The sequence below is a fragment of the Gallus gallus genome, chromosome 1, assembly GCF_016699485.2.
Source record: "Gallus gallus isolate bGalGal1 chromosome 1, bGalGal1.mat.broiler.GRCg7b, whole genome shotgun sequence".
In the NCBI taxonomy this organism is placed as follows: domain Eukaryota; kingdom Metazoa; phylum Chordata; class Aves; order Galliformes; family Phasianidae; genus Gallus; species Gallus gallus.
The window spans coordinates 104,857,882-104,885,111 of NC_052532.1; the positions used below are offsets into that span (position 1 = coordinate 104,857,882).

The 27,230-nt window shown below is 43.9% G+C and overlaps 1 protein-coding gene across 3 annotated transcripts in view; it reads left to right on the forward strand.

Moving 5' to 3' along the window:
• Positions 1–25,822, forward strand: part of HUNK (hormonally up-regulated Neu-associated kinase) — a 57,173-nt gene extending 31,351 nt beyond the window's left edge. For 2 of the 3 annotated variants that reach the window (XM_015299710.4, XM_046900846.1), the window contains 7 exons: positions 1,674–1,809; positions 3,612–3,739; positions 9,840–9,975; positions 14,266–14,434; positions 15,436–15,519; positions 20,933–21,113; positions 22,971–25,822. In XM_015299710.4, the coding sequence (XP_015155196.2) occupies positions 1,674–1,809; positions 3,612–3,739; positions 9,840–9,975; positions 14,266–14,434; positions 15,436–15,519; positions 20,933–21,113; positions 22,971–23,614 (1,478 nt within the window). In that variant the 3' untranslated portion in view covers positions 23,615–25,822. The remainder of the gene's footprint in view (positions 1–1,673; positions 1,810–3,611; positions 3,740–9,839; positions 9,976–14,265; positions 14,435–15,435; positions 15,520–20,932; positions 21,114–22,970) is intronic. The other variant, XM_015299716.4, reaches the window with a different exon arrangement.
• The last annotated feature ends 1,408 nt before the right edge of the window (positions 25,823–27,230 follow it).

Consider the following 27,230-nt stretch of genomic DNA (forward strand, 5'->3'; position numbering starts at 1 on the left):
TACTCATGGATACGTTGCCCTGCCGCAGAGGCAGATTTCCCAGCCTGTCAGCTTTGCCCACATTGCCCTCATCCTTGTGAGTTTGCCACTCTTCTTCCCCTTTGTCATGTCATAGAATCAAATAATCCTTACGATCAGTAAAATCATCCAGTCCAACAGTCAGGCCATGCCTGTGACTGCTCTAGTGCACGTCCCTCAGTGCCACATCCACACGGCTCTTGAACACTTCCAGGGACAATGACTCCACCACCTCCCTGGGCTGCCTGTGCCACTGCCTCACTGCTCTTGCCGAGAAATGTTTTTTTCTAACATCCAACCTGAACCTCCCCTGCTGCAACTTGAGGCCATTTCCTCTTGTCCTATCACTGTTACATGAGAGAAGACCCCCACCTCAGCACAACCTCCTTTCAGGCAGTTGTACAGAGTGATGAGGTCTCCCCTGAACATATTCTTCTCCAGACTGAACGACCCCACCTCCCTCCGCCGCTTGCCATCAGACCTGTGCTCCAGACCCCTCACAGCTTTGCTGCCCTTCTCTGGACACACTCCAGGGCCTCCATGTCTTTCTTGTAGTGAGACACCCAAAACTGAACAAAGTACAGCAGATGAGGCCTCACCAGCAGGTTGTTTGTTCTCTTTCAAGACCCTGTGCAACTCCTCCTTGCTTTCCTTTGTCATCTCCGATGCTGTGACTCCTTAATTGCTTTCTACCAAGCCAAGTATGGGCCACCAGGCAGGGTGGGCCTACACACTCTGACTGCATGTTGCCCCCGGCCTCTGCTGCCACTGCTGCCGACCGAGCTACAGGCCATTTTCGCAGCTACTCTCTCCTAATTTCTCGCTTAGTGTTTAATTTTCAAGATCCCTTCTGAAACGCAGCTCACCCTGAAGCCATACCAGCACTGGAGCAGACAAAGGAGATGGGGAGAACACCCTCCATGGCACCAGCCTGGGCTTGGGCTGGCAGAGAGCGCTTGTCAAACTGCAGTCTCCTTCAGTGCTGAGGGACCACGTCTTGCTCCTCATCAGTTCACGATGCCAACGTTTGCCAGTCCCTTGCTGTTCCTGCCAGCAGAGAACATCAGATACACCCAGTGGCCATAAATTGCATAATTCAAGACAGAAAGGGAGGGAGAGAGCCAAATCAACACATTTCCCTTCTTGCTCCAAGATCTCCCTGCATTGTTTTAGAGTTGAAATGCTGACACTGCAACCCTTACTGTGTGTAGTAGTTACAGAAAGCAACCTCCCTGCCTTAAATCTGATGGCTCCTTTAAATGAAATAAAGGAAAACGTTGAAGAAGCAATACTTGGCCTCTTAGCAAACTACTGCCACAGTACGGAACCCCTGACTACCCAAAGCTAGTTTCTTCCCCATAGCCATCGTGTACTGCATGGCACAAACTCAGCTCCAATTGAGCTGTCCAATTTTGAGTGAAACACAGTTGCTTTGTGTATAAAACTGATACTCGTGCATGTTCTGAGACTTTTTGTTGCTTGTCAAAATCTCTTTTTATTTAGCACAAATTGCAGAAAATTTTTCATGTGATTGAATTTTTCTTAGGCAGTTCATTGCATAGCTTTTGGTAAAAATGTGCCTTTTCCCTTTTCTGTTTCAGAACAATTTTGCTGTATCTGTCTCTTTCATAACTATGTCTCTTTGCTTTTCACAGACTTTGGACTGAGCAACTGTGCAGGCATCCTGGGTTATTCTGATCCATTCAGCACCCAGTGTGGGAGCCCAGCATATGCAGCCCCTGAACTTCTGGCAAGGAAAAAATATGGGCCCAAAATAGACGTTTGGTCCATGTGAGTTACTTCTCTAGTTTATCATTTGTTACTTTTATTGTTACTGACTGCTGAAATGAGAAATAAGCAAGAAAATCTGTTTCATTAGCATGGCTCTTTGAACTATTTTGTACAGATATCTTGGTTTGAAATAGAGCTTTGCATAACCGTATGTAGAATGATAGAAAGCAGAACAGGGTGTGATTGCAGTAAAGCCCAACTTGATCGATGACTTTGAGACACGTTAGTGAGACACATGTTGTGTCTTCTGGCACAAGATGATGAACATTTTTTTTCATTTTCCCTGAAGGATCCTCAAGCTTTTACACAGTCTCTGTGCACTATACACAGTCAAGTCTGGCAGAAGATGTGAAATCCATTCCAGTCATCACTTTGAAAGCATAGCAGTTAGAAGGGAAGAAGAAATGGCCAGAAAATGTGTAATCCTGAGCACCTCGCAGTGTTCAGGCAAAAGAATAGGCAGTGACAGAGGAAGCTAAAAAGGTGTTCCGGAGTCATACCATTTACTTGCGGTGCTGTTACAGATTGTGTTCTGCCCTCCTGTTGGCTATGGTGTCAGTTATCATTGCCTATCCTGAAGAAAGATTAGATGAAATCAGCTAACTTTTAGCTTTTATTAGTATCTGAAGGTTTTCCCTCACCAGTGAACTGGGGATAATATTAATAAATTTAAATAAAATTATGGAATTGTGTTGTTTCCCAACTTGAAGTGTTTGAAGTGCTCTGGAAATAGAAAGTACTGTATAAGTGCTGCTCCTTCTAAGAAAGGTTGGCCGTCGTTTATATATGAGACTAGGACATGGATCAAATTAATCTCTCATATTGGTCAGCACCGTGATACCTGAAGACGCTTGAGAACTTCCCCTATGGAAGCCTGATCCTATAGCCCATGCTCCAGGGAGACCCACAGCTAAACTGTCAAGCAGCTACTTCATTTCTTACCCCACAGTGGGCCATCCCTCCACATCAAGGGTGAGATTACCAGCCCTGAGGAATGCTCTTACTGGTACTGGAATGCAAACAGAGCACAGTCATTCCTGTAAACCATTTAAACTTCTCCAGTAATAATATCCTGCTTTTTTTTTTTTTTTTCATCTAAGAAGAAAAAATATGGTTAACCCCTGCCCTTCCTCATAGCTGAACAAATGGTTGCTGTGATCATAGTTCATAAAAGCACACTGGTTTGGTTTCTTTCTGTTCGCATGCATTCATTCAGCAGACTGGGGAAACCAATTCCCAAAAGGAAGGAATTCCACTCAATTGAATTTGAAGCTCTTTTAAGAGGGAAAAGAGTAAGAATCCACTTTTCATCGCTGGCTCTGCTGGGTATAAATAAGCAATAAGTTTTCTGCTCTGAAAAATGTGATTGTTCACACCTGATCTTTGTGCTGCACCAGAGGCCATGAGGGTCAGCAGAAACCTTTGTGCATTGAACCAGGACCAGTGATGTTCCTGTTGACATAGGCAGTCATACCATACCCAGGGCAGCAGTGGGACAAGGCTGCTGAAAGCATGGCATTTAAGCAGCCTGATGGGAGACATAACTGTGAAGCAAAATTGAGTTAAGAATTTGCCTAACAGCTGGGCTCGGTTCTATGAGTCCCAGCTTATGTCCTACAAGTTGCCTGACCCTCCATGAGCAAACCTCTGCAAATTCTTGCCCAAGTCATTGTGCACAACAGAAGAGAGAGCTTTTTAATAACTGCTGGACATTAAAGATGACATACAGTCAGAAAATCTAAGCCTAATTATTTCCTTGTTCTTGATTATTTTGGTTTCTTTTTCTATGTGTTTTCTTTTAGTGGGGTGAACATGTACGCAATGTTGACTGGAACGTTACCTTTTACTGTGGAGCCATTCAGCTTAAGAGCTTTATACCAGAAAATGGTGGACAAAGAAATGAACCCTTTTCCCACTCAGCTCTCCACAGGTAATCAAAAAGAGTGTGTTCAGACCTATCCAGTTGGTTGGAACCATTGCACTGAGTTTTGGATTGCAATTCGTGTTACCAGCATGGCATGCCAATCGTGAACAATGTTCTTCTTCATTTTAGTCTTGAGAAGATCTGCAGGACTTGTTGCAGTATAACTCCTTTTGCTTTAACTTTTGTCTGTAAGCTGGAGAAACTCCAAGTTGTACTGAATATGAGAGAGGAACAAATCTGTGAAAGCCAGTGGAATTGCTTTCACAGAATAGTCGGTCAGTTTTGCATGTTCAAATATTTTAGCGTAGGTTATGGATATATAAACGCATTATTTTGGAGTAACACATTCTAGGGAGTTATCATGATTAGGATTGTGTGATCACAGAATCATAGAATGGCTTGGGTAAGCTACCTTGAATGACCTCACATTCCTCATGAAATAATGACACACACAGAAAGTTATTTTGGGATGGTGACCTGTGATAAACTTTGTGTGTTCATAAAATGCAGAACTGTTGTTGCATTAATATTAGAAAAATTAATTTTTCTTCAAAGCCATGTCACTAGGCAACAGAATCATTTTTCAGCTTATAGCAAGACTGTGTCAGCATTTGGAATAAACTATGTTTTGTACTTTGGTTTTATTTTTGTGTGCTAAATTTGATGTTCATGGAGAGCTTCTGTTCTTGTCTGGCAGACTGTTTGCAAGGAAATTAAAAGATTGCAAATAGAGAAAGGGTGAATGGTCATGTATTTTCAGTCAGTACGCTGATTATGGCAAACCACTGTGATGGGGTATAAGAAAAAGCCCTTGCAAATTGTTTCACAAGATGGATTCTCCAAGTACAGATTTCCCTGCTTGCAGAACAAATAGATAGTTAAGGATTTTCTCACATGGGTTATCTGTGAATGAAGTGAAATGTGTTGTTCCTCTTTCACTCAGCATCTGTACAAAGTACATGTTTTCTGCCAGCAATTCATGTTGCTGGCATGTTGTAAAGTGGTAGGTTTACAAGTGATGGGATGCTGCAGTCTTGCTTTGTATTTCATGCGGTTGGAGTACATGCTCTTCCCGTCCTGGAGACTCCCCTGTAGGATTCAGTTGCACAAAACCGCTGTTTGAACATTCTACCATACATAGAAGCCCCACTGAGTACATTAAAATAAAGATTATACTAACTGTTTCACACTGTAGTGATCTAGAAGCCAAATCTTTTGCATCAATTGCAACATTGCTCTTGAATTCAGGGACTTGGATGTAGTTGTAAAGATTTGCCAAGTTTGCCAAATAGTTTACTGAACTGACCTCCCATAGTGAGGCTTTTACCAGAAAACAGCTGTTGTTTAATGGCTGTGCAGTAGCTTTGAACTGATGGACTGCCTTCCCAATCATTGTTTTGTTTCAAGCACAGCTATCTTTATGTGGGAGGTTTCACTGACTTTACAGGGAGAACTCATGTTGAAGTCTGAATCACCCATGAAAGGCCTGGAGAAGACCAGACCTTGTGCAGCAATATAGATAGTACTACTTTTGACAGGTTTCCTTTTACTGTTTCATTCATCCTACAGTTGTATTATTGAGATCAAATTTTCTCACAGTCGCATCTTTTGTCATTATGGTCTCCAATGAAAACAGTGTTTTGTTTCTCCTCTGAGAAAAGTAGAAGCTTGAGCTTTCAGGGATGATGGAAAATTAATGGAACAGATTTAAACTTGTTAACCTTTATTCAACAAAGTGTGAACAAAGGTATGCGTCAGTCCTTGATTTAAGTCAGCAGGTTTGCACATTCACCAACATGGCAAACCGTGATTTAAGATGACATTTCTTCCAGCCACGTTTAGACTTTGGGTCAGTAGATAGAAAATCTGCTGCTCTGCCCTGCAAATTGTTCTATTAGTTAACCTCTTAGGTAGAGGGATCTTCTTTTTCATAAATCAGGTTTTCTTTTTCTGTAAATTCACATAGAGATTGCAGAAGAGGTATTTTGTAGTAGTATGTTTCGCTTGTTCCTTGTCTTCTCTTTTAACACTTAACTTCACAGCTTCTGGATGCAGGGCTCCTGTGTAAAAGTACCTGTTCTTATCACTCAACAAGAGTATGCTTTGTTTGTATTAGTTACAGTTTTGTGTGACTATGGACGCCCAAAGGAACTGTGTAGCAACGGGGAAAACTGAGGGGCTAGCATTTGATTTTCCCACTTAGGAAACAGTTTTTCATTAAGCTGCTTATACAACAGATCTATCTGATTATTGATTTTAGGTGAGCAGAGTTCAGTTGTTAAGGAAGTTAATATTCACCTTGCACACGTTCCTTTTTTTTTCTCCATGTACTGCTTCTGTGTGTTTATGGTCTTCCTTTCAGAATGGAGAAGTACATTTGAGACTAAAGAATCTGTCTAAAAAGGTGTTTTTTTAATCCTTAGCTCATTCACTTGGTAAGCTTTCTGTCTAGATGATGGAATTTTTGTTAGAAAATCCCATCTTTCGTATCTGAGAGTCTGAAAGGTAGCATCAAGTGACACACTGTCTTTTAATCATCACTTACATGTGATCCCCTTTTTAAAGCCTGTCAAACACTGTCTACCACACGTGCCACTGTGCATCCCATGCTTTTGCAGCAGAGGAGAAGCATTACCTTTTAAAAGCCTTCAGAAGTCAGTCACTTAAAACTTCAAGAACACATGGGTCACCTGATAACTTCTGTTTCTTCTGTGAAATACAGATTAATTGCTATCATTGTATCATAAAATCATCGAGGTTGGAAAAGACCTCTGCAATCACCCAGTCCAACCATCAGCCCACCCCCACCACGCCCACTGCCCACGTCCCTCAGTGCCACATCCACACGGCTCTTCAACACCTCCAGGGATGGTGACTCCACCACCTCAGTCAGTCAGATCTGTCCTGAGAAGTTACTGCAGCTCAGCTAAATGTTAACGCTGTCAGGAGCGGAGAGGCAGTGCTGTCACGTGGAGGTGTGTGCAAATTCTTAACAAACACAAGCAATCGTCTGTCCATGCCTGTAGTTCAGAGCTTACTCAGGCATTGTAAAATTAAATGACCTTATTTCATTTTCTCTGTCCAGTTTCATAAACAACAGCTATATGCCTGATTTTAGTCAGGCACCCGCTCATATTGCGGCATCCTCTAAACAAGACACTAAGTTCATTTTGTTCATGACAAAGAAAATGGAAGCAACAGAGGTCTTGTAGTCCATACCTGAAGCTCTCCCCATTTCTGTTCATTACTGAACTCGATCTATTAAAGAAGTTTGAAGAGAAAGTTGTTTTTTTTTCTCATGGTACTAATCTCTCATTTATCTAAAGAGCAAACTTTGCCCCAATGTTACACCATGGAAACAAAATTCCATCAAGTGCAGGTCACTGGCTAATCAGATTAGTGCTGTCCTCGAGTTCGTCATAAATGAGGCCTTCACATTCCCTCACATAATGAAGCATTGGAGGGATAATTCACAGCATCCTTTGTTCATGAAGCTACTTGGTTCAGCATGAAAAGCAGCTTCAGATGGGTCCAAAAACCAGTTCATTCGCTTCATGTTTGCTTCCCGAGGGATTAATTTTGCTGTCCTGCAGCTGTGTGGCTAACTGAAAAAGACTCATTCTTCTTACTACTACCTAACAGCTCAGGTGAGCAAAGGTGCTGCTACAAACCTTCTCCTTATTGCCCGAGTAGGACTGGCAAAGGAGCTTCTCTGGAGGGCTCCCTTCTCTGGAATCAGTTTCCCCTGGTCTGAACCTGCTGCACTTCATACTGCTTCACAAGCCGCCTTTAATCAGTCTGTCTTTTGCCAAAGGGAAAAAAACAGGATCTTTAAGTAGCTGTTAGCTGATGTGGGGGCTGAGGGGGATGGTGGCTGGTTTGGGGAGGGGCTGTTTTGTGTTAAGAAGAGTGCTCTGAACCCGTGGGATGCATGTGGTTTCTAGCGGGAAGCACTGGGAAGAGAGGAACTAAAATGGCAGAACAATGGGGAGCTTGTTTCCCGTAACGGAGGGGTTGGCGCCCAAGATGTGTTGACGTGCGGGCTTTCAGGGTACACAGGGAACAGCCCTAACATCAGCTTGCAGGAGATTTATGAACTTGGATGTAGTCTCTTCCTGCTGTTTCCACAATATCACTGTCGTAAGAAAATAACAAAAATGTTGGGAAAGATTTAAAGTGAAGTACCTCACATAAATCAGTGATTTGTGAAGACAGAGCTTAGAAAACACCTAGCTCATGCCTAGCTGGACTGGTAAATACATAATCATAACTCTCTCTCTTCCTAATATAAACTTCTCAGTGCTAGACCTCCATTGCAATGGATATCCTCTCAGGGCCTTCTCTGGCTGATGTCCGATGGTTGCAGGATGGTGAAACTAGAAGTTATCCATGCTGTTAGGTCTTGGCACCTATCACATCTAATATTGACTTTATTTGATGAGAAACCCTCCCTTGCCCACTGCTCTGCTCTGATGCATCAGCCCAGCCAGCCCGTCACTTTGGGCTCAGAGACCTGAAAATGCTTGGGTCGACAGCCAGGCAAACACAAAGAAGTCTCGTAGAAGAGAATCTCATAAAGGCAGTGGCACTGTGTCTAGGCTCCTGTTTCCAGGTGAATACACTGTGAGCAGGCATATTGTTCTCCTTCAGCTGAACATGGGAGGAAGGATTCACAAGGGTTTTACCGTGGTGCTGGTGAAGAAGACGGGTCACGGCTGCTGTCCTTCAGAATAGGGGACAGTATTTTCATTTCAGGCTCTTTAACTCTTTCCCACACAAAATCATAGAATCATAGAATGGCTTAGGTTAGAAGGGACCCCAAGGATCGTCAAGTGGCCCCACAGGCAGGGCCACCAACCTCCAGATCTGATACTAGACCAGGTTTTCCAGGGCCCCATCCAACCTGGTCTTGAACACCTCCAGGGATGGACTCTGACCAAAAATCCAAAGATATTAAATATTTCACCAAGTCACGGGCAAAGTACGCCAGTGGTCCTTTACTACTACTACTGCCCAAGGTCTCTGCACAAAGTCTCTGCATGATTTGGAGTCAAGTAGATAAGACACGCACAGGAGAGTCTAGGGAGTGAACTGTAGCTCTGTAGCAGAATGAGGTGGAAAAAAGTCTCCAAAGTGCTGTCCTTCCAAGCTGGAGAAAACTGCTTCAGCCATCATTTCTGTCTTTTGGTTGCCATTGACATCATTCAGGGTGCGCTCGGTATCTTACTTGACTGTATCTCCTCTACAAAATCATTCTGGTTTTGGCTTTCCCAGAATTAGGTTTCTTTGTCTTTTGTGTAGGGAATGGCAGAGGACATAGTTAACTCATCATTGACTTGTAGTCGATAAACTGAATCTAACCTTGGTAATTTGAGGAATAAGGACCAGAAACAGTTAAAACAGAATGTATTTTCAACTCAGACATTCGCTTATTTTGAGTCTTCAAGCAAATCACTTGATTTTGTTGTTCATAAGCATGTAAGAAGCACATGACTTACAAATACAGGAAAACTACTTTTGAGGTTTTTTGCAAGAAAATCCCAAGGGATGGTTGAATGTCATTGAAAGTTGAAAGTTCAGTATTTGAAAAAAAAATGAAGGCCATTAATTTTACTCTTTTAATTTGGCTAAAACCTCCTGCAACTGATTGTAGTTTGGATGGAAGCCAGAAGAGAATTTCTCCTGTCAGTGGGAGCAGATAACTCAGTTCTCCATGTCTTTCCTCCCTGCTCTCCATCCCTCCCCTCCTCTCCACTCAGCCCCAGTCTGTCTCTGTTCTACACTCTGTATGAGTGATTTTCTAATAACCTCACTTCTCAAACAAAAATGAAGTTTTGACTAGCTTGCTCAGAAACTTCAAACAAGCTCTAGAACAAAAGGTGCTTTTTCTCGTCTCCTTTATGACTCTATAAATCTTTGTTTATTTCAGTTACCAATTCTCTATCAAGCTTTCTTTGTTTTCCAGGACATTTGAGCATACTGTATAGAAAAAGTTGCATTTTAGTATGTTCTTGGTCAGGCTACATGGCATAACAACCCAACTATTGTGTTAAGTAAGTTGTAAATTATATGACATAGCTATTGTCTTTTCTTGATTTCTTCACAGCGGCTGTAAACTTTCTACGATCTCTACTAGAGCCAGATCCTGCAAAGAGACCAAACATCCAGCAGGCACTTGCAAATCGGTGGCTTAATGAGAATTACCCTGGGAGAGCACCACCTAATGTCACATATCCAAACAGGTACGAAAGAGTGGAGAAAACCTGCCAGTGTGTATGTACATTAAAATGTGAACAACTCTGTTGCTACATTTTCATTCTTTATATGGCAGCGTCCCACTGCATTTTCTGAGATTGCTTTTTTGACTCAATTTTTACAGATATAAGGAATGGTCATTAAATGTGTGCTTCTTGAAATAGTCAAAAACGGTAGCTTAAGTTAGAAGATGGCATATGATACAGTTGTGAGGTAGTCTAAAGTGCAGATCATGTGAGCTTCGAATGGATGTGTATGAAGACGGTTCATCACTTCTAGTCTTGTCCTTATTTATTAATAGAGCCATGATATTTCCCAATAGAGGCTATACCCATTTTTGATGCATATGTGAGGTTCTGTGTATTAGGTAAACATGCAGACCGTGGTGTGAAAAGTCAGAGTTAAATAATCTTGTCTTGCTGGTTGTTGATCTTGAATACTTATGGTCCACTTTGGTTAGAAATAATCTTTCTTGACTTTCAGCATCTTTAGTATGGAGTCTTCACATGAGCCATTCAACCTGGGCTCTCATTACAGTCAACAGAGAAAAATTTTTACAGAATGATTCATCTGGCTTCTCTTTGATTCTGCAGTGGGATGACATTGTGCCCAGGAGATTCTGCTTTCTCTCTTGTGACTGTAAATGGAGCCTCAGGCAACTCACTTAGAAATGTATGTCTATACTTGATCTGATAAAACCTCCTTCCTGCATCAAAGCCTTTCCACTGTGTCAAACATACAGTCTCATACCTGCAAAGGATGTTATAGGAGTTACTAGCTTGCAAGCCAATATCCAAACTAGCACTGAGGCAGATAGAGCAACTTAAAGCTTAATTTTGGAGCTTAAAATTTGATAGTACCCCAGAATTTCAGTTCTAACTCACTAATAGGCAAGTCACCATGAGAAGATCCTAACTTCTACCCTACGATTTACTCACGTGTCACATCCTGATACAGCATACACCTAGGTGTGACAACCTATCTTTGAATGTTAGAACCACTGTCCTCACTCCAAAGTGATTTGTTATTCACCAACTAGGCCATCTCTTTGTGTTGGTGCCCTGAAGGTCTAAGCGCCTAGGCAAGCTCAGACAGTGCATACAAACAGCCTTGAACATTCATCTGAAATCACAATTTTGATGTTAAGAGTACCTACCCACCTGTTTTCCCCTCTGGTCTACTGGTAGCCAGGTGAATAGGACATGTTTGAGAGCTGGAGGACCCAAACCTGTGGGGCTGAGAGACACTTCTCCTTCTGTGTGCACAGGGAACTGAGGTGCACTAGTTTACCAGCAGGCTTTCCCTTCCAGAGTTACTGTTTTAAGTACTCTGTTGTGGACAATGACTGTGACCATGTATTTCTTTGACCTGAGCAGAGTAGGATGTCTTCCACTCATGAAATATGGTTGGAGAGACATTGAACAGCTTGGATAGTTGTTCTCCAAAGGGTGACATCACTAGATCCATCCACTGAAGCACATGTGAGGCTAACTGCATGCAGTGGGATCATAGAATCATACATAGAATGGCTTGAGTTGGAAGGGACCTTAAAGGTCATCTAGTTCCAACCCCTTGCCTCGGACAGAACTGCCAACCACAATACTCAGACCCATGAGAAGGATTGTTTTGCAGGGAGCAAGATGGAGAACAGGCAGACTCATTATCTCAGCATAACTGCCTGAAATTTAAGGTCAATTGAGTTAATTTGCATAGTGCTGTACAACAAAAGGAAATCTGAGTTTCCATGGTGCATTGGACTGTACTGAAGTGCACTCTACATATGAACATTATATGGTAAAGAAGGAGAAAACAACTGTAAACTGAATGAGTCGTTAAGCTAATGAAATCACTGCCATAATGAGTCTAATCAATCTACTAAACGTGGCATCTGTTAAATGAATGTAAGTGTAACTGAGAGCTGTATGGGTAATTTAATTCTCTTGCTGAGTGTGTTCTATCAAAGAAGAGGAAAAAAGACAGAAATACAGCTTGAATGTGATTTCAGGATTCTTTTGCATTTGTAGGTGCATTTTCATGCCTCTGTTTTTGAGCTGTTAGCTTGCAGTTATCAGGCCTTAGTCAGGCTGTGATGGAGGTATCACTTCAGAGCTTGCTTACTGGTGCAGTTAGGTCAGAGACTCATGAGAGAGGCTGGCCACTACTAGATACAATAGCTGTGCCACGGTGCTTATGGAGTGCCCATTAATCGTTTTCTCCTAAAGGCAAGCAAATCATATGTAAGAACGGAAGAAAACACAGAGCTGACCTATAGGGAGGGCATATGTTTGTTCATGCATATATGCAGATATGGGGATGATATTATTCTTTCCCTACTAAAAGCACTTTTAAACAGTTCATTAATGCGGAGTGCTACCCTTTGCTATTACAGAAATTGGTTACTTTTTTTCCCTCATTGCATTGTTTTTTCTCGTTGCTTGATGTGAAAACAAGAGAAAATTAACTACTCCTTCTATCAGAACCCAAATTGTATGATGAAGTCAATGAGGCTGTAAAGGATGAAAGCCGTACAGCATCCTTCTTTACCTTCTTTTTTTTTTTTTATTTATATTTCTACAATTTAATTAGTTTATTCCTCAAGATTGACTTACCTACAGTTTGCCATATTGAAGCCTGATAGGGAAAATCCAGTAAAGTTTGAAATATTTAAAGACTTGGCTTGCCTCCTTTTAAGCTTGCTCAGAAAGTACTGCTAGGGTCAGCTTCAGCAGAGTGTCTCCAAGTTTCTGTTAGTGTGCAGACGTGGGTAAGATATTATCAACATTGTCCTGAAAAACCCACTACTGAATTTGCAAGGAATCATGTTCTCTCTTAATCGTGCTTTCTATAACAAACAAGAAGCTATGTTCTATTCTTGCAGTCCTCTTCTACTAATTTCAGGTAGCAGCCATTGTTACCAAGACAGGAACGTAGTAGGAAAAGCAAAAGCATAGTAGGAAAAGCAAAAGCAAGATAAAGTAGAATAACAGCAGAAACTGCATTTTCAGAAGAATGTTCTCTCAGGCTTTCTAAAAGCTTGCTTTTGTTACAGAAATTCCCTGAAGGCAAGCAAATATTTCCAGTTTTGCTCAGCACTTCAAGCAGAAATTGCTTACATTTTTTTTGCTGTCCAGATGCCTCACTGTGCAATGTCCAAGATACGTTTTGGTTATGAACTCTAAGACAACCACCCAAGCATTCTTTAGCTGCAGAATGCATGTTAATAAGAGTGCTGAGTAAAGGAAAACAGTAATTAGAGATTTTCCATACTCTGTTTTGCATCTTGTCTAAGTCCTTCTCATATCAGACCCAGACTGCACACCAGGCATTCCTCATGGCAAAGGTGTGCAGGACAGTGGTGTAGCAGAGAAGGGATGAGAAAGGTAGGTAATTATACCCTTCTCTATATATACATAAAAGCTCATAACCTAAGCTTCCCTAAGTTGCCCTGGGCAGATATTAGGCTTCATGTTGGAAGCGAGGAATATTTTTTAGAAAGCAAACAAAATCCAGCATTTCTTTAGAGATGGATAGGAGTTGATGGGTACATCTGGGAATCTGGCCAGCACATTTAGATGGCTAAATAAAAGTCCTCTGGAAAATCTGTTTTTGACATAGTCTGCAAAAGTTCTTTGCCATTTGCACAGGCTGCTGTACTGCATTTCTTACCCTGGCTAAGTCTGTTATGGACTTTACAGAAAAGCATATCCATAAACTTGTGTTGCGTTTCTGCTTTTAACCAACATGAGTATAGTAGTAGCTTTACCTTTTTGAGAGCTGCGGTAATAATCCTTCCTGTATGTCATCTTTCTCTGAGGTAAAGTTCTCCAGCTACTTTGTGCATGAATATTGTGCAATAGATAAGGAATGAAGCTGAACACTGGCGTTTGGTTACATGAGTCGTTTCAGAAAGCAAAATGTCACTACCTAAGTTGGATTTTGCCTCTTTCCCTTCAAAGTCAGCTGGATTCTCTTGATGGTTTTCACCATCGCTCACATCTAGGATAACAAACTGAGACATCCTGAGCGTCACAGTGCCATTTCCCTTCATGGTAGCACATAAGGTCACTTTGAACTGGCAGGAAGAGTTCTGTTTGTTCAACTGTCATGATGTCCCATAGTGCGTGTGGATCCCTAGCAATGTGCCTTTTTCATACATACTCACGTCTTCTTTACTGAGCCTTACAGATCTCTTCTCCACTGTTGCTAACAAGGCTCTGTTGCTGGGAATGCTGGGAAGGCAGTACAAGCAACATGCTCTGCTTCTCTTCTTTCTGCAGAATCCACTTGGAGGACCTCAGCCAAAGCGTGCTGCTCCATATGACTGAGAAGCTTGGCTATAAGAACAGCGATGTCATCAACACTGTGCTCTCAAACAGGGCAAGTCACACACTTGCTATCTACTTTCTTCTTAATAAGAAGCTGGAGCGCTACCTGGCAAGCCTTAGAGTAAGTACAGCTTGATGCTGATTCTTTGGACAAGCAGGTGAGAGGGGCTTATAAGTTTCTCAAGGCATTACCTGAGTTGTTTTTATTTTCCCAATTCTGTCATAGTATCCATGAAATGGAGGTATTCCTTGCAAACTAAAAGCATTATTTCAAAGAATAATTCCCCATGTTACTGAGATAACTGCTTATAGGCTTTACATCTCATGAGAAGTGTTTCCAGAGAAGTACATTAGTTTTCCATGGTCAACTAGTGATGCATTTGCCATCCCAGGATAGGCTGTTGTGCAGTCAGCATAATGTGTATGCAGTCTAGCCCACTTGACTTGGCAGATGTTCTCTCAGACCATTTTCTCTCTTGTTTAGCGTTGCTCTCCATAAAATCCACGCCCTTCAGTGCCTGTGCTAATGGTGCACAGCTGCCCAGCTCACCTAGGTAAGAGCCCTGAAGGGAACACCCCTGAGAGCCTGCAGTACCCTGTGCTTCCCTCCCTGTGCTGTGGGACTGCTCTGCGTGTGGCTGAAGGGAACAGTCACCTTGCCACATCACCCTTTCTTCTACATCTGGGGCAACTGAGCTCCCTAGCTGTGTTTTGCATCGCACTTGCTCAAGTGTTAGGATGGGCAAAGTGCACAAAGGCAAGCTGCATTGCCTCTTCCCATGGCCTCTCCGCACAACTGTCTGTGTTTAGGTGAGGAGTCTTAAACAGTTAGGAGTCTCTAGGCTGCTGCGTCACGTAATCAGTAGGGTGGGTTTATCCCTGATTACCTTTTCTTCTGATAACAGCTTCTTAGTTTTCTCTCTTTTCAGTTCTCACAACAAGTGTGTTTTAATGATGGCATCAATGATGTTGAGAATGTAATGGATCATATTCATCATCTCCATAAGTTGATGTGACTCTACTGAATACTGAATGTGGACACGGTCCATTGAGCAGTAGCTAAACATCAGTTTTCTCTAATTATCTTACATACTTTGATTGTCTGTGCTTCTCTCTCCACAGAAATCTGAAGTCCAGGACAATATTTGCCACAAGAACCAGCTGTACCAGATTGACAAGTACAAGGCAAATAAAGACTCCTATGAGGTAAAGATCATTAAAGCTTCTTAAGGTATTTGGAAAGCAGGCTGAATTTGAGGATCCCCAGCAGTTGGGATTAAGACAGTGAGTTTCTGAAACTGTGAGGGAAAAAAAAAAAAAGATTTGTGCAGAACAATTCTCTCAGTTTCTTTTTGAAAGAAAAAAAATAGCAGCCCCCTGGAGTGGAAGTTTGAAGATGACTTTCAGCTTTCACGAGGAAAACAAATCCCCTTTTAGCAAAGTAAAACAAAACTTCTTCAGGGGACCCTTTAGTTTCCTTCTGAGGTGAAAGTTGGTCCACAGCAAAAAGCTGAGTGACTGCCAGGATTCACCTTGCACGATAGTTCGGTGTAGATCTGCATAGCAGAGTTCAGTGACCCAGCAGAGCCCAGGCTTAACTACTAGAAACCATACTAGTTAAAGTAAAACCATATTAGCACAAAACTCTGCCCAAGTGAATTTTTTGCTTCCCAGCAGAACTGATGGAGAACCAGCTCACTGTGTTGTGAGGAACTTTTCTTGGCCAGAGCAAAGATTGACCCTGGTTACCGTTCACTCTATCTGTCTCCAGTCCCCTTGCCCATAATAGAGAAGGTAGTTTATATTAAAGGAATCCTCTCCTGTCTGGATTTTTGTTCCCTGGCTGTTTCTTGGTGAAGCACTAGAGTTATAAGGGTTGTGTGAACTATACAAGTTGTATCTGACAACATAAATAGCAGTGTTCCTGAGGAGCTTGCTACTCTTCAATGCTGGATTGATGATTTAATTGCAGGGACAGATTTGTTTCATGGCTGGTTTTGTTTATTTTAAAGACTGCTTGCAAATTTAATAGAAAAGCTGAGTCGCAAGCCAGATGGAAATATCAGGGCAAAGCAGTTTTACCATTCTTTTCTTACATAAATTGAAACCACCTTACTTAATATGTATCAGCAGTGGGTAGACTCAGTGAATATCACATTTCAAAATGCTCTGTGGCAGTTTACTCCAAACTGCTGCAGGCAAATGTCCCCTCAGAACACAAGCAGGTCCCCAGAGGTTGCGATGCAGGGATTGCATGGTGCATCTTGACCCTGCCAGGCTCAGATTCCTCCAGCTGCCGGTGCTGCCTCCCTGCACAGTGCCCAAGAGCCCCAGGAGCACTCTGCATAGCATTCAGGCACTGGCTTACTGCTTCTGCATCCGTGCTGCATGTAGAGGAGTCTGCAGCAAGGCCTGTGCGAGCACCTGCATGGATCTAGTATGCATACCTAGTAATGGTGTGACTCAGTGACCCTAGTTTTGTTTGTATGCATCCTTAGGGATGAAGGCTCTCTCCGAAGCCTCTCCTTGCACTTGGAGTTAGTCCCAAGGTAGCTATTTAGAGGATGAGGGTGTATATTCTTTCTTGAAATAGTTACCTTAATGCAACTGCAGTGCAGACACTGTGATAATAATACAGTATAATCTCTTTCTACATGGGCACAGCTGAATATAAAGCATGTTGATGTTGCTTTAGCTGTATTTACATGAGGGGATTGTATAACACCAGGACAGCTAAAGTGGCACGCTTGAGTGAATGCAAGCCCTGAGATGCTCCTGCCACTTGCAGCTGTGGTAGACCTTCTGCTAAAATGCCTTCAGGGGGATGGATGGAAGTGTCTGGATTGTGCCCTTGGGATCAGCACGTGCTGCTGGAGCTCAGGGTGTCAGAATTCATAAGCTGGGAGGGATTCATGAGCTGTGGTCAGGGTCCTCCTGCCATCCTCTGTGCCCAGCCTGGAAGTGGGAGGCCCTGGTCCCCAGACAGATACTCCCAAGGCAGCATGGCTGTGTGTTGCCGTGGCAATACCAGGAGAGAGGTGGTCAGGCACGGCAGAAGCAGCTGACTGTGTTTCTTCCACCTCACTCTGTCATGTGAAATGAGGACGTTTCATGGGCCAGGACCGGATGCCAGCAGCACTGGCTGTTGCTGGTCCATGTAGAGTAGCACATGGGCAGGGGACAGGCCTAGCCCACCTGTCCCTTCAGCGTCCTAAACTGCGTGGTAGCACCGGTGTGCCAGGGCTGGGGTGCTGAGAGTTGCTCTCAGGGCTAAGCATCCAGGTGGCTTTGCAGGATGGCCTTATTTTAGCACTTGGGGCAGATGGGCAGTGTCTTTTTTTGCTGCAGAGGCCACAGGTGGTGAGCAGTCATTCCTGCAGCAAACCCGAGGAGCAGTGCTGAGGATCCCTGCTTTCCCTAGGTGAGCCAATGGGCTCAGGCTCAAGGAATTTGTGATTTTAAGAGCTTATATCATCATCCTATCACAATATTAGGCATGGCCAAGGCAAATACCCTTTATCTTCCTTTCAAGTCCATTGCTGGGACTAGTGTGGATTTTAGGGTCGAGGTCAGGACAGGAAATAGCAGAGGCTGATGTAATGCTGAACCTATTCAAGTATAACATACCGGCACAACCCTTTCATTGTTCAGCAGCATGCCATTGCATGGCTGCGTATAGCACGGCGAGGAGTGAACTTGTATAACTCCCCCAAAGGAACACTTCCTTTCCTTAAAATATAATAGCATGTGGAAACTTGGGAGCTTAGGATTTTCATTATTCCCTCACCTACAACGATCATCAAAGAGAAGGAATTTCAAGTAAACTTGAAAAATAAAACTATTTACAGCATTCTTCTGGGATATAGTAATTCATTGCTATTGCCGGATGTGTGAATTTGCTTTTTCATCAGTGCTTCAATTATACAACACAACTGTGCTGCTGCTGCTAGTAAAACATTACAGCAGCATAAAAACAAAGTCATGGGCATGTGGAACATAGAATCATAGAATTATTAAGTTTGGAAAAAACCTCTAAGATCATCCAATCCAACCATCAGCCCAGCCCACCACACCCACTGCCCGCATCCCTCAGTGCCACACCCACACGACTCTTCAACACCTCCAGGGACGGTGACTGCACCACCTCCCTGGGCAGCCTGTGCCACTGCCTCACCGCTCTTGCTGAGAAGAAATTCTTCCCAATACCCAACCTGAACCTCCCCCAGCACACCTTGAGGCCATTCCCTCTCGTCCTATGGCTATTACCTGGGAGAAGAGTCTGACACTCACCTTGCCACAACCTCCTTTCACGTGGTTGTAGAGAGCTATAAGGTCTCCCCTCAGCCTCCTGTTCTCCGGTCAAACATCATCTCCAGCATATTTCACAGCAGAGCAGTTAGGACTTCTGGCTTGGCACTTGCACCATGAGGCTAAAAATATTGCAGTGCTGCAATGTCCTGCATGCTGACAGATGCTGCAGCTACCAAAATGCAAATTCTTTCCTCACCTACCCAAATAGCAGAAAGCCATTAAACAATTTTGATGGACTCCTTTAGGCTTTGTGTAGTCACCACCCAGTCTCACCCACTTTAAAAAAAAGATGCGTGCTAGAACCTAGTCTCTGCTGAACTTGGCAGCAGAGTCTTGCAGCCCTGGGAGAAAAAATAGTTTGGTGTTCTCCAAATTAAATGTGAAGCTCCCGCTGGCTTTATTGTTGTAGTCCGTTATTCACACTGCATTATTATTATTACTGCTATTGTTGTTATTACTGTTGTTATTGCTTCATCAACATCAATAGTGACTGTGCTCGCCAAAATGCTATCTGGGACTGATCAGATGTGGTGTTATTTCAAGCACAACACAGGCAGGGAGGAATAAATGCTCTGTCACTGACATGGCTACAGCCTCTAAAGGCAAGGGGGAAGACATCAGGCTGACCAGGAGTCGTAACACAAGGAAAGTGATGGCCGATCCAGAAAGTGTTGTTTTATTCTGTGGAAGAATTAGCCAGCCAGAGCTGGCTAAGGGAAAAGCAATTGGAGGAAATAAGGGATGTATGGAGAGAAGGCTGGGGAAAAATGAGTCTGTGATAGTACACCGAGAGGAAGAAGGCGGTGAGGAGCTCCCAGAGGTGCCCCTGGTTCTCTCTCTCTCCCATGTCACCTCACAGCTTCTGTAATAAAACTTAAAATCTGAACGTCTTCCTGAAGGTCCTCCTTCTGATTCTGTGACTTCTGAAAGGTCAAAGCCCAGCAGTGCCAAACACCATCTGTTCAGAAGGCCTGATTCTGTCTGAGGTGGCACTGATCAAGATGAGTTCTGCCTTATTATTTTCCTTTTACGTGTCTTAACACGTTTCCTGAGTTGTTTAGTGGACACAAAAAAAGCAATTGTCTTCTGCATCCTTCTTTCCCTCTGTCACACATGCATATGCATTGCTTTCCATCACACAGATGCCCCTCTAAAAAAATAACCCCAAAGCAAACAAAAGTCCCACTGCTCTCAGGTTCACATTTAAAACCACACAACACACATTTCCTCAAGAGAGGTGGGAGATTGTTGAAGTCTTTGAGTGACAGCAAAATACAAACCACAAATGTTGATGTCTGGGTTTCAGTAATAGGATGTCTGGGTTTCAGTAATATCAGACTTTGGGCTCCCTCTGGAATCCGTGACATCTCATGAGTGTTATGCAGATTATACAATATGGTGATTCCTGCTGAAAAAGATACGATGAATTTCAACTGGAAAAAAAACAGATCTACTACTGATCTGGGTGGTAGGGCTTAATGCTCAGCTTGTGCCCATCCACAGGTGCAGTCATGGAATCACAGAATCATAGAATCACTAAGGTTGGAAAGACCACTGAGGTCATTCAGTCCAACTATCAACCCATGCCTGTGACCACTCTAGACTTATCCCTCAGTGCCGTATCCACACGGCTCTTGAACACCTCCAGGGACAGTGGCTCTACCACCTCCCTGGGCAGCCTGTGCCACTGCCTCACCTCTCTTGCTGAGAAGAAATTCTTCCTAATATCCAATCTTATCCTCCTTGGCACAACTTGAGGGTGTTACTTCTGATCCTATTACCGTTATGTGGGAGAAGAGGCTGCTGAATTACAGAATTACACACACACAGAATCAGAGCTCCGGGGATGTGCACCAAAGGCCGTGTTCCTTGGGATATTGTGCAGACAGAAGATGAATGACTCGAAGAGTTTAAACTACCTTAAAGTTCTGCAGATCACCTTTGGAAATGCTAGAGGAAGTGCAATAAACAGAAGTCAAAGACCTTCTCGTGTGTGCGTGTAAATGGGCAGACAAATTTCAAATCTGAAAGAGCGTAAATCTGTGTGTACTTGCTTGAACAAGGTATCCTAGCACGAACGGCTTCCAAAGAGAAGGTTTTCTTTTTTCCTTGATTTTCTGATCATGTCAAACAGATCAGAGGACAGTATGGCTTGGAAGACGCAGTTATTTTGAGTAGTCAGGATAAATTCCTTGTAAATATTTTGTTTTTAATCTGGCTTCAGTAAGCGGTGTATCTCTGGGGGGCTTAGGACATTTGAACTTCCTTCAGTAAACCAGATTGTTCTTGTTTGTTTTACAACCTAAAGGACAAAAAACTCAGAAAACAAGAAAAGAAAGGGGAGATTCTTCACCGTCAGCTCCCAAAGAAAACTGAGAAAAGTCCAGTTTCATATAGACAGCCTTCTTCCTGTCTTATCTCACAGATACAGAACACCAAGGCTCTGCTGAGGGACCGAAAAGCTACCAAGGCTGGAGGTGCTGAGAAAGGTCAGTGGGAGAAGTGTCGGTGTGTCTATGGACACGTGCCTTCCTATGACTGTGCTGGCATGGGCCTGTGTAGTGTCAATGTCTTGTGTGGTGTGTGGTTGTGTGTAGACAGTGCTTGTGTTTGCTGCCTGCTCTGGACGTGGTTATGTGAAAGAGCATGGAATCATGTAATCAAACTATTGTACATAACATCCTGGGGAAACCATGGCAGCTGGCACATTGGCACTTTGAAAGCGTCAACAGCCACCCCAGATCAGTGCTGGCCTCCAGGGAGAAGCAGTAGCAGCAGCTGGTGGTGGAAAGAGGGGAGGTGGGCAGGCAGGAGGGAATGCGGAGGGGACTGCTGACCACTGGCAGCAAGAGGAAGAGGAAGAGCATTAACAGGAAAAGGAAAAGATGAGATAGTCATTGTGGAGAAAAGCATTCCTGATGCAGGGGAGGAGGTGGCCTGGGGAGGGCTGGGTGGGACCTGCTCCGAGGATGGCAGGGTTAAGGAGGTGGGGGGAAGAGCAGCCAGTGGGAAAAGCAGTGCTGCGGGAGCATGTGGCATGGGGTATGCAGTGGGGAGCAGGGAGGGGATGTAGCTGTTGATCAAGGGAGGTAACTACAGAGCCGTGCGGAGAAATATGATGACTTAAAATGCTGAGTATGGTGCCAGGAGGTTGTATAGAGGCACGGGGGGCAATAAGCAGTTGATTTTTTTCTCCTTGGCTTCTACTTGCTTTTTTGAACTGAAATCCAAAAATCATTCAGATCTCAACTAAAGCATTTCTCTGCTTATGGAAATTGTGTTTTGATGCTTGTTTCATCAAGTGGTCAAGTAATTTTGGCCAGTTTTGGAAATAAAGAAGTCAGATTAAACCCGATCTGCTCTTCCCAAGCAACTCTCAGTGCAAGTGATTTCATCCCATACATCCATTCAGGCCTCAACCTCTGCCAAGACCATCCCTTTTGAAAGAAATACACGTGAGATTTGTGGCTATGACCCGATGTCAAAAGTCTTGCGTTATTTTCTATCCCTTTTAGATAGTTTGAGACTGGAAGAAGTCACAGACAGTAATAAGCTGCCAGTCCTCTCTTCTTTCAATTAGGAGCAATCTAACAAAGCAGGCTGCTTGGCTAGCGTTTCCTAAACGCAGCAAAATGTACTTTTTTTTTTTTCTCACAACTAGCTTGGCGTGAGTGAGTGCCAACATTCTGTAGAAACTGAACAGATCTTCTCCATGGGCTGTTTTGTATTATTGGGCCAAATCCTGAAAAGATTGTTCCATTTATATGCAGTCCTTGCTCGGAGAAGATTGTCGCTGAAGTCAGTGCAGCAAATCTGTTCCAACTGTAACAGCCTGAATCTGGCCAGTGCAGTTACTCCATATTTACACGTGTGAAACCAAGAACAGATTTTGTTCCAAAATGCAAGCAGAGACATTAGGAATTAACTCCCTGTTGTCCCCTATGTCTGTAGGTGTGTCAGGGAGTACGGTGCGCAGACCCATCTAAAACTATGCAAAGAAATGTGAGATTTCTCAGACATTACCTTAGCGGATATGATCAATACAAACAGCTGAAAATATCCATGGTTCCCTATTTCGTGTCCTTGTCTTACTTTAAATGCTCTTCCTGCATTTGAGGAATGCAGCAGATAAGTTATCTGTGATCAGCAGCGTAAGTATCAAATAGGAGTCAGGGAATCATGTTCTCTGATGCTGTGTTGTGTGCATCCCTAAGACCATTTGGTTGAGCTGGTGCATGTGTCATGCTGTTATGTAGTCTGTGAAAGATGATGCCTACCATGAGGCAGAGAAGGCGATGCTCTTGAATGCCATTTGCTCTTCTGGTTCCTTTTCTGGTTGCTTTCAGACTCCACCAGTGGCCTGAGCCCCTTCCACGAGCCCTTGGCGACCAAGGCCGGCTTCATCACCTCCAGCTCCCTGGAGTACCTGGAGGCCCAGCAGCCACTGCCCAGGACGCCCCGACTCCTGAAGAGGCAGGAGTCCCCCCAGCAGGAGCCAGCACGGGCCGGGGGCCGGGCCAAGGACTCTCCCCTCATCCTGAACATTGTGCACTCCTTCGAGTCTGTCGACAGAGAGGACCAAACAGACCAGGTCTCCCCCTCCCACCAGTACAAGATTTTAGGCTCGCCAATGAATTTTCCTTCCAAAAGCTCAAGTGAAAGGACACTGTCCCCGCTTTTTCAGCCAGGAAGTACATCCCCCATCCACCCCAACCAGGTCTCTTTCACATATGAAGAAAAAGCATACCCCGCCAAGGAGGAAGCTGTGTCCCCTACTCAGCTGGTTTCCAACAACCCGTTGGGCAGCCCCAACTGTGTTAAAAGCAGGGGCAGGTTCCCCATGATGGGGATTGGACAGATGCTGCGGAAGAGGAACCAGACGATGCAGTCGGTGGGCGACAAACCGCTGGAAGCACGGATGCCTCAGCTGCAGCAGATGAGCCCCACGCAGATCACGTTCAATGCAGATGCTGTCAGCGGCCAGTGTTAGTCTGGCAGGCCAGGATTTGTATTGCTGTTGTCTGGGACCCAGCCTTTTTTATTTCTAAACAGAAGGGAAAGCCACAGGCGTGTCACCATCTCTACATAACACAGTGCAGTGGTCCAGTGTAGAAAATCAGAGGTCCACTTGTAAGGAAGGGGTCGTCCCATGTATTAAAGTGAAAAGAAGAGTGCTCTGCTTGTGCTGTCAAGAAATATTAGCATTAGGCATCAGACTGTACAGTAAAACACGTCTTGAAAGAGCCATGTTAATATGTATTTTCACTGCTCAAAGTCTCGTATTGCAGTAAAGTTGATGGGAAGAGCAACAAGCATTACCAGTGTGATTCATCAAGGTGATCGGCGTGGTGCTGTGAGCGCTGGTCCCAGCTGGGGCCACGGTTGGGCTACGTGTGCTCCTCCTGCTCGTGCCAGGCGGTACACTGTCCTGTTACAGGCATCATTCAAGGGGAAAAACTCAAGATGCTGTTTCCAAAATCAACTTGCTAGAAAGCACTGCTAGGGAGATGTTTGTAGAAGCTTGAATCAAGACGTGTGCGATCTAAACAGTCAGAAAAAGTGGGACTAATGAAAGTCGAAGCAGATCTTACTGTTTATTACATAAAGTAGCTAGTAATGGCATCATTTGTCCCTAAAGAAAATGATAATTTAATCATGTCATTCAGAAGGAACATGACTTCAAAAACAAGGCTCATCACCTGACAATTAACCACACTGAAGGCCCGTTCCTTTCATGTAATGGGTTTACAAGTGGATGCTTTAGTTAGTAATCCCCATTGCCACACGCTGTGTTGAGGCAACCCGGTCACCTCCGTTTTTTGTAGCTGTACTAGTTCCACTCCTGTGTGCAGGTTTGCATTAGCCCCTGTTACAGCTACACAGCACCCGAAGGCTTTCCTGAGAGACTGCAGTGAGTGAAGAGACTCATAAAGGACACACAGACCTATACCAGTGCCGTTTTATACTACAAGATCGGTTATGCGGTGGTTACCAAAAATTTGGTATTGTTATGAGCTGTGAAGATTAAGTTTCTTAAAAAGCAACATGTTCTGCATACTGGTCTTGTTTTTCTAAGTAAATGATCTGAGAGGCCGGCAACATTTTTGGTTCTGTTTTTGTGTTCACACCATTTCCTATAAACTAGAAGATTTAGCCAAAGACTACACTTTTCTTTTGTCTGTACTGTGCTTGCATATGTGTTTGTGTATGGGACATCTCAGCAAAGCTCATACTAATCTGGTTCCCCCATAGGCACCCCATTGCTGCCCACCCACTTCATGTCATTCTGCAAACAAGGCAGCAGAAGCATTGCCCTACTATTGGGGCTGCTGGAGAATAGAGGGATTTTGCATCAGATTGTCGTAGAATCACAGAATTACAGAATGGTTTGGGTTTGAGAGGACCTCCAAGCCCATGCCGCCCCAACCCCTGCTGCCACGCTGCCCCCCACCAGCTCAGGCTGCCCAGGGCCCCATCCAGCCTGGATGGGACCTTCACCACAGCCTCAAAGCTGCCCATCGTTCAGCGCAGGGATGTCCAAATGCTTCTGACTGTACGCCTCAGTGTGGTGAAGACACCACTTCAGTCGTAAGCCAGCTGTAAAATGATATATATGGAAATCCCAACATATTAACAAGGGCCTGAAATACAGTGGCTCATTTTTAGATTGAAAAATGCCATCTTCCATCGGTACAGAATACCCGTGTATCCCAGGGGTCCATTATAGCTCTTCCTTTTGTTTGAAAACATTGAAGTGTTTTCTTTTCCTTCACACCAAGAACGTATTTGTGCTGCAGAGTTGGTGAGCAGGGACAGTGGCAACACCGCCACGTGTGTGCATCAGACCTGTGCACCCCAACAGATGGCAGGTACTGACTTGAACTACAAACTCAGGTTTACTTGGAACCCAATAAAAGGTTGGGGGAGGCAGGAAAGAGACATGTATTTTTGTGAAAACTCAGTAAATATGTGTAAGAATCAGAACGAAAGTAGAAATGTTAAATCTTTTATTATATTTATAGAGAATATATGAGTACTACACTGCTAAAACATAAACATGTATCCAGCTTAGACAGTAGCTATGTACAGTCAAACTGCAGTGGCCATGTAAGGGACCTCTTGAAATACCGTAGTGGAAATTCCAGGGGAAAAAATGTATTTGTTATCATTATTAAATATACATACTTTTTGAACAAGATTGCCATGGAGTGCTGACTTTGTTTGCCAGGTCACCGTGTGGCAAGGAACATCTGAGTACAAAACAACCAGCAGAACAGTGAGGTGGTGAGAAGTACCAGCACCTTTACCTTCACCCAGCAAAGGCTGTTCCTTTGCAAGGCACCTCTGACTTGCCTACAAGCCCTAAAAGGCTGATGTTAGCACAGGGTTGGATTTCCCTTGCTTTACATGAGCGCTTTGCATGTAGTGCATCTCATCTCTGTTGGTTATCCAAGCTCCATTTGTCACCAGTGCAGGCAGATAGGCATCTCTAGTTCTCCCTTCCTTAAAGCAGAGATTTGAAATAGGGGAAATGAATCACTCCCCAGCAGTGCCTTGCCACTCTCAGTTATGAGAGAGGGAATAGAGTTGGCCACCTCAGAAGAATACCGAGCTCCTAGGCAGCCAGGCGAGTCCTACAGATAAGAATTCACACTGATTCAAGCAAAGGAATTTGCTGGTCAGCCTTCTGCACTTCTGGAGTAAATCGTTCCAGTTGTAGGGACTGGTTTCATAGGGCCCTTCACCAAGTTCAGTACACCTACGCAAACAGACCATCCAAGCTTGCAGCTTCAGCTGGAGTGTTTCTGTTCTTGTTGGTCTCACAGTTCCTGTAAGCGCTGTCTCTTCCTCCTCCTACCTTTATAAACACCTGTTTCATACAGCAGCTGATCTGAGGACCCCCACAATTGGCTGATGTTCTCTTTCAGGTGTTCACGGTAGGCTTGGCACCAAGCCCACGAGGAACCTATTTGGTAGATCTGAAAATAGGCCTTACACTTTGGGTCATGCCCTGGGGGAAAGAGCACAACTCTTGCGAGGTGGAGCAACTGGAGCTTATGGGGCTTTTTGAGGTGTTATTTATGCCCAGAACCCAATGGAAACAGAGGACCGGTGGTGAAGCACTTGAAGAGCTTGCACTTTACAGCAACTGACATTTGCGACAAAATCCATCCGTGTAACTGCAAAATGATGGAGTCAGGTCTCCAGGCAACTTCTAAGCCCCAGTGCACCAGTAAGAGGTTTTGCTAATGCCAGCCTGGACACATATCTGGCTGATAATGCTTCCAGGCTGTGCTTGTCAAGGAGCAAAGGGAAATTCCAGGGAAGCTATTTTTGTGTACAGTAACTCCAAATTTGTCTGCCTCTTCCCTGCTTGTTTAGCACTCTGTGCACTTCCCCTTTTATTCTCCCCCACATACCTTCCAGAGCACAATGAAACCACAAGGTGCAGAACCACTGCCTGTGTTTCCTATTAAAAAGTTATCACAGCTCTGCGAAACAAGAGCCATAAATCACTTGCGTGCAGAAACAGAAATACAATCATGTGGCAAAATCATTCCTTGGTGTGCCTCCCACTGCCTTTCAGCAAGCTCCCTACCTCCTGA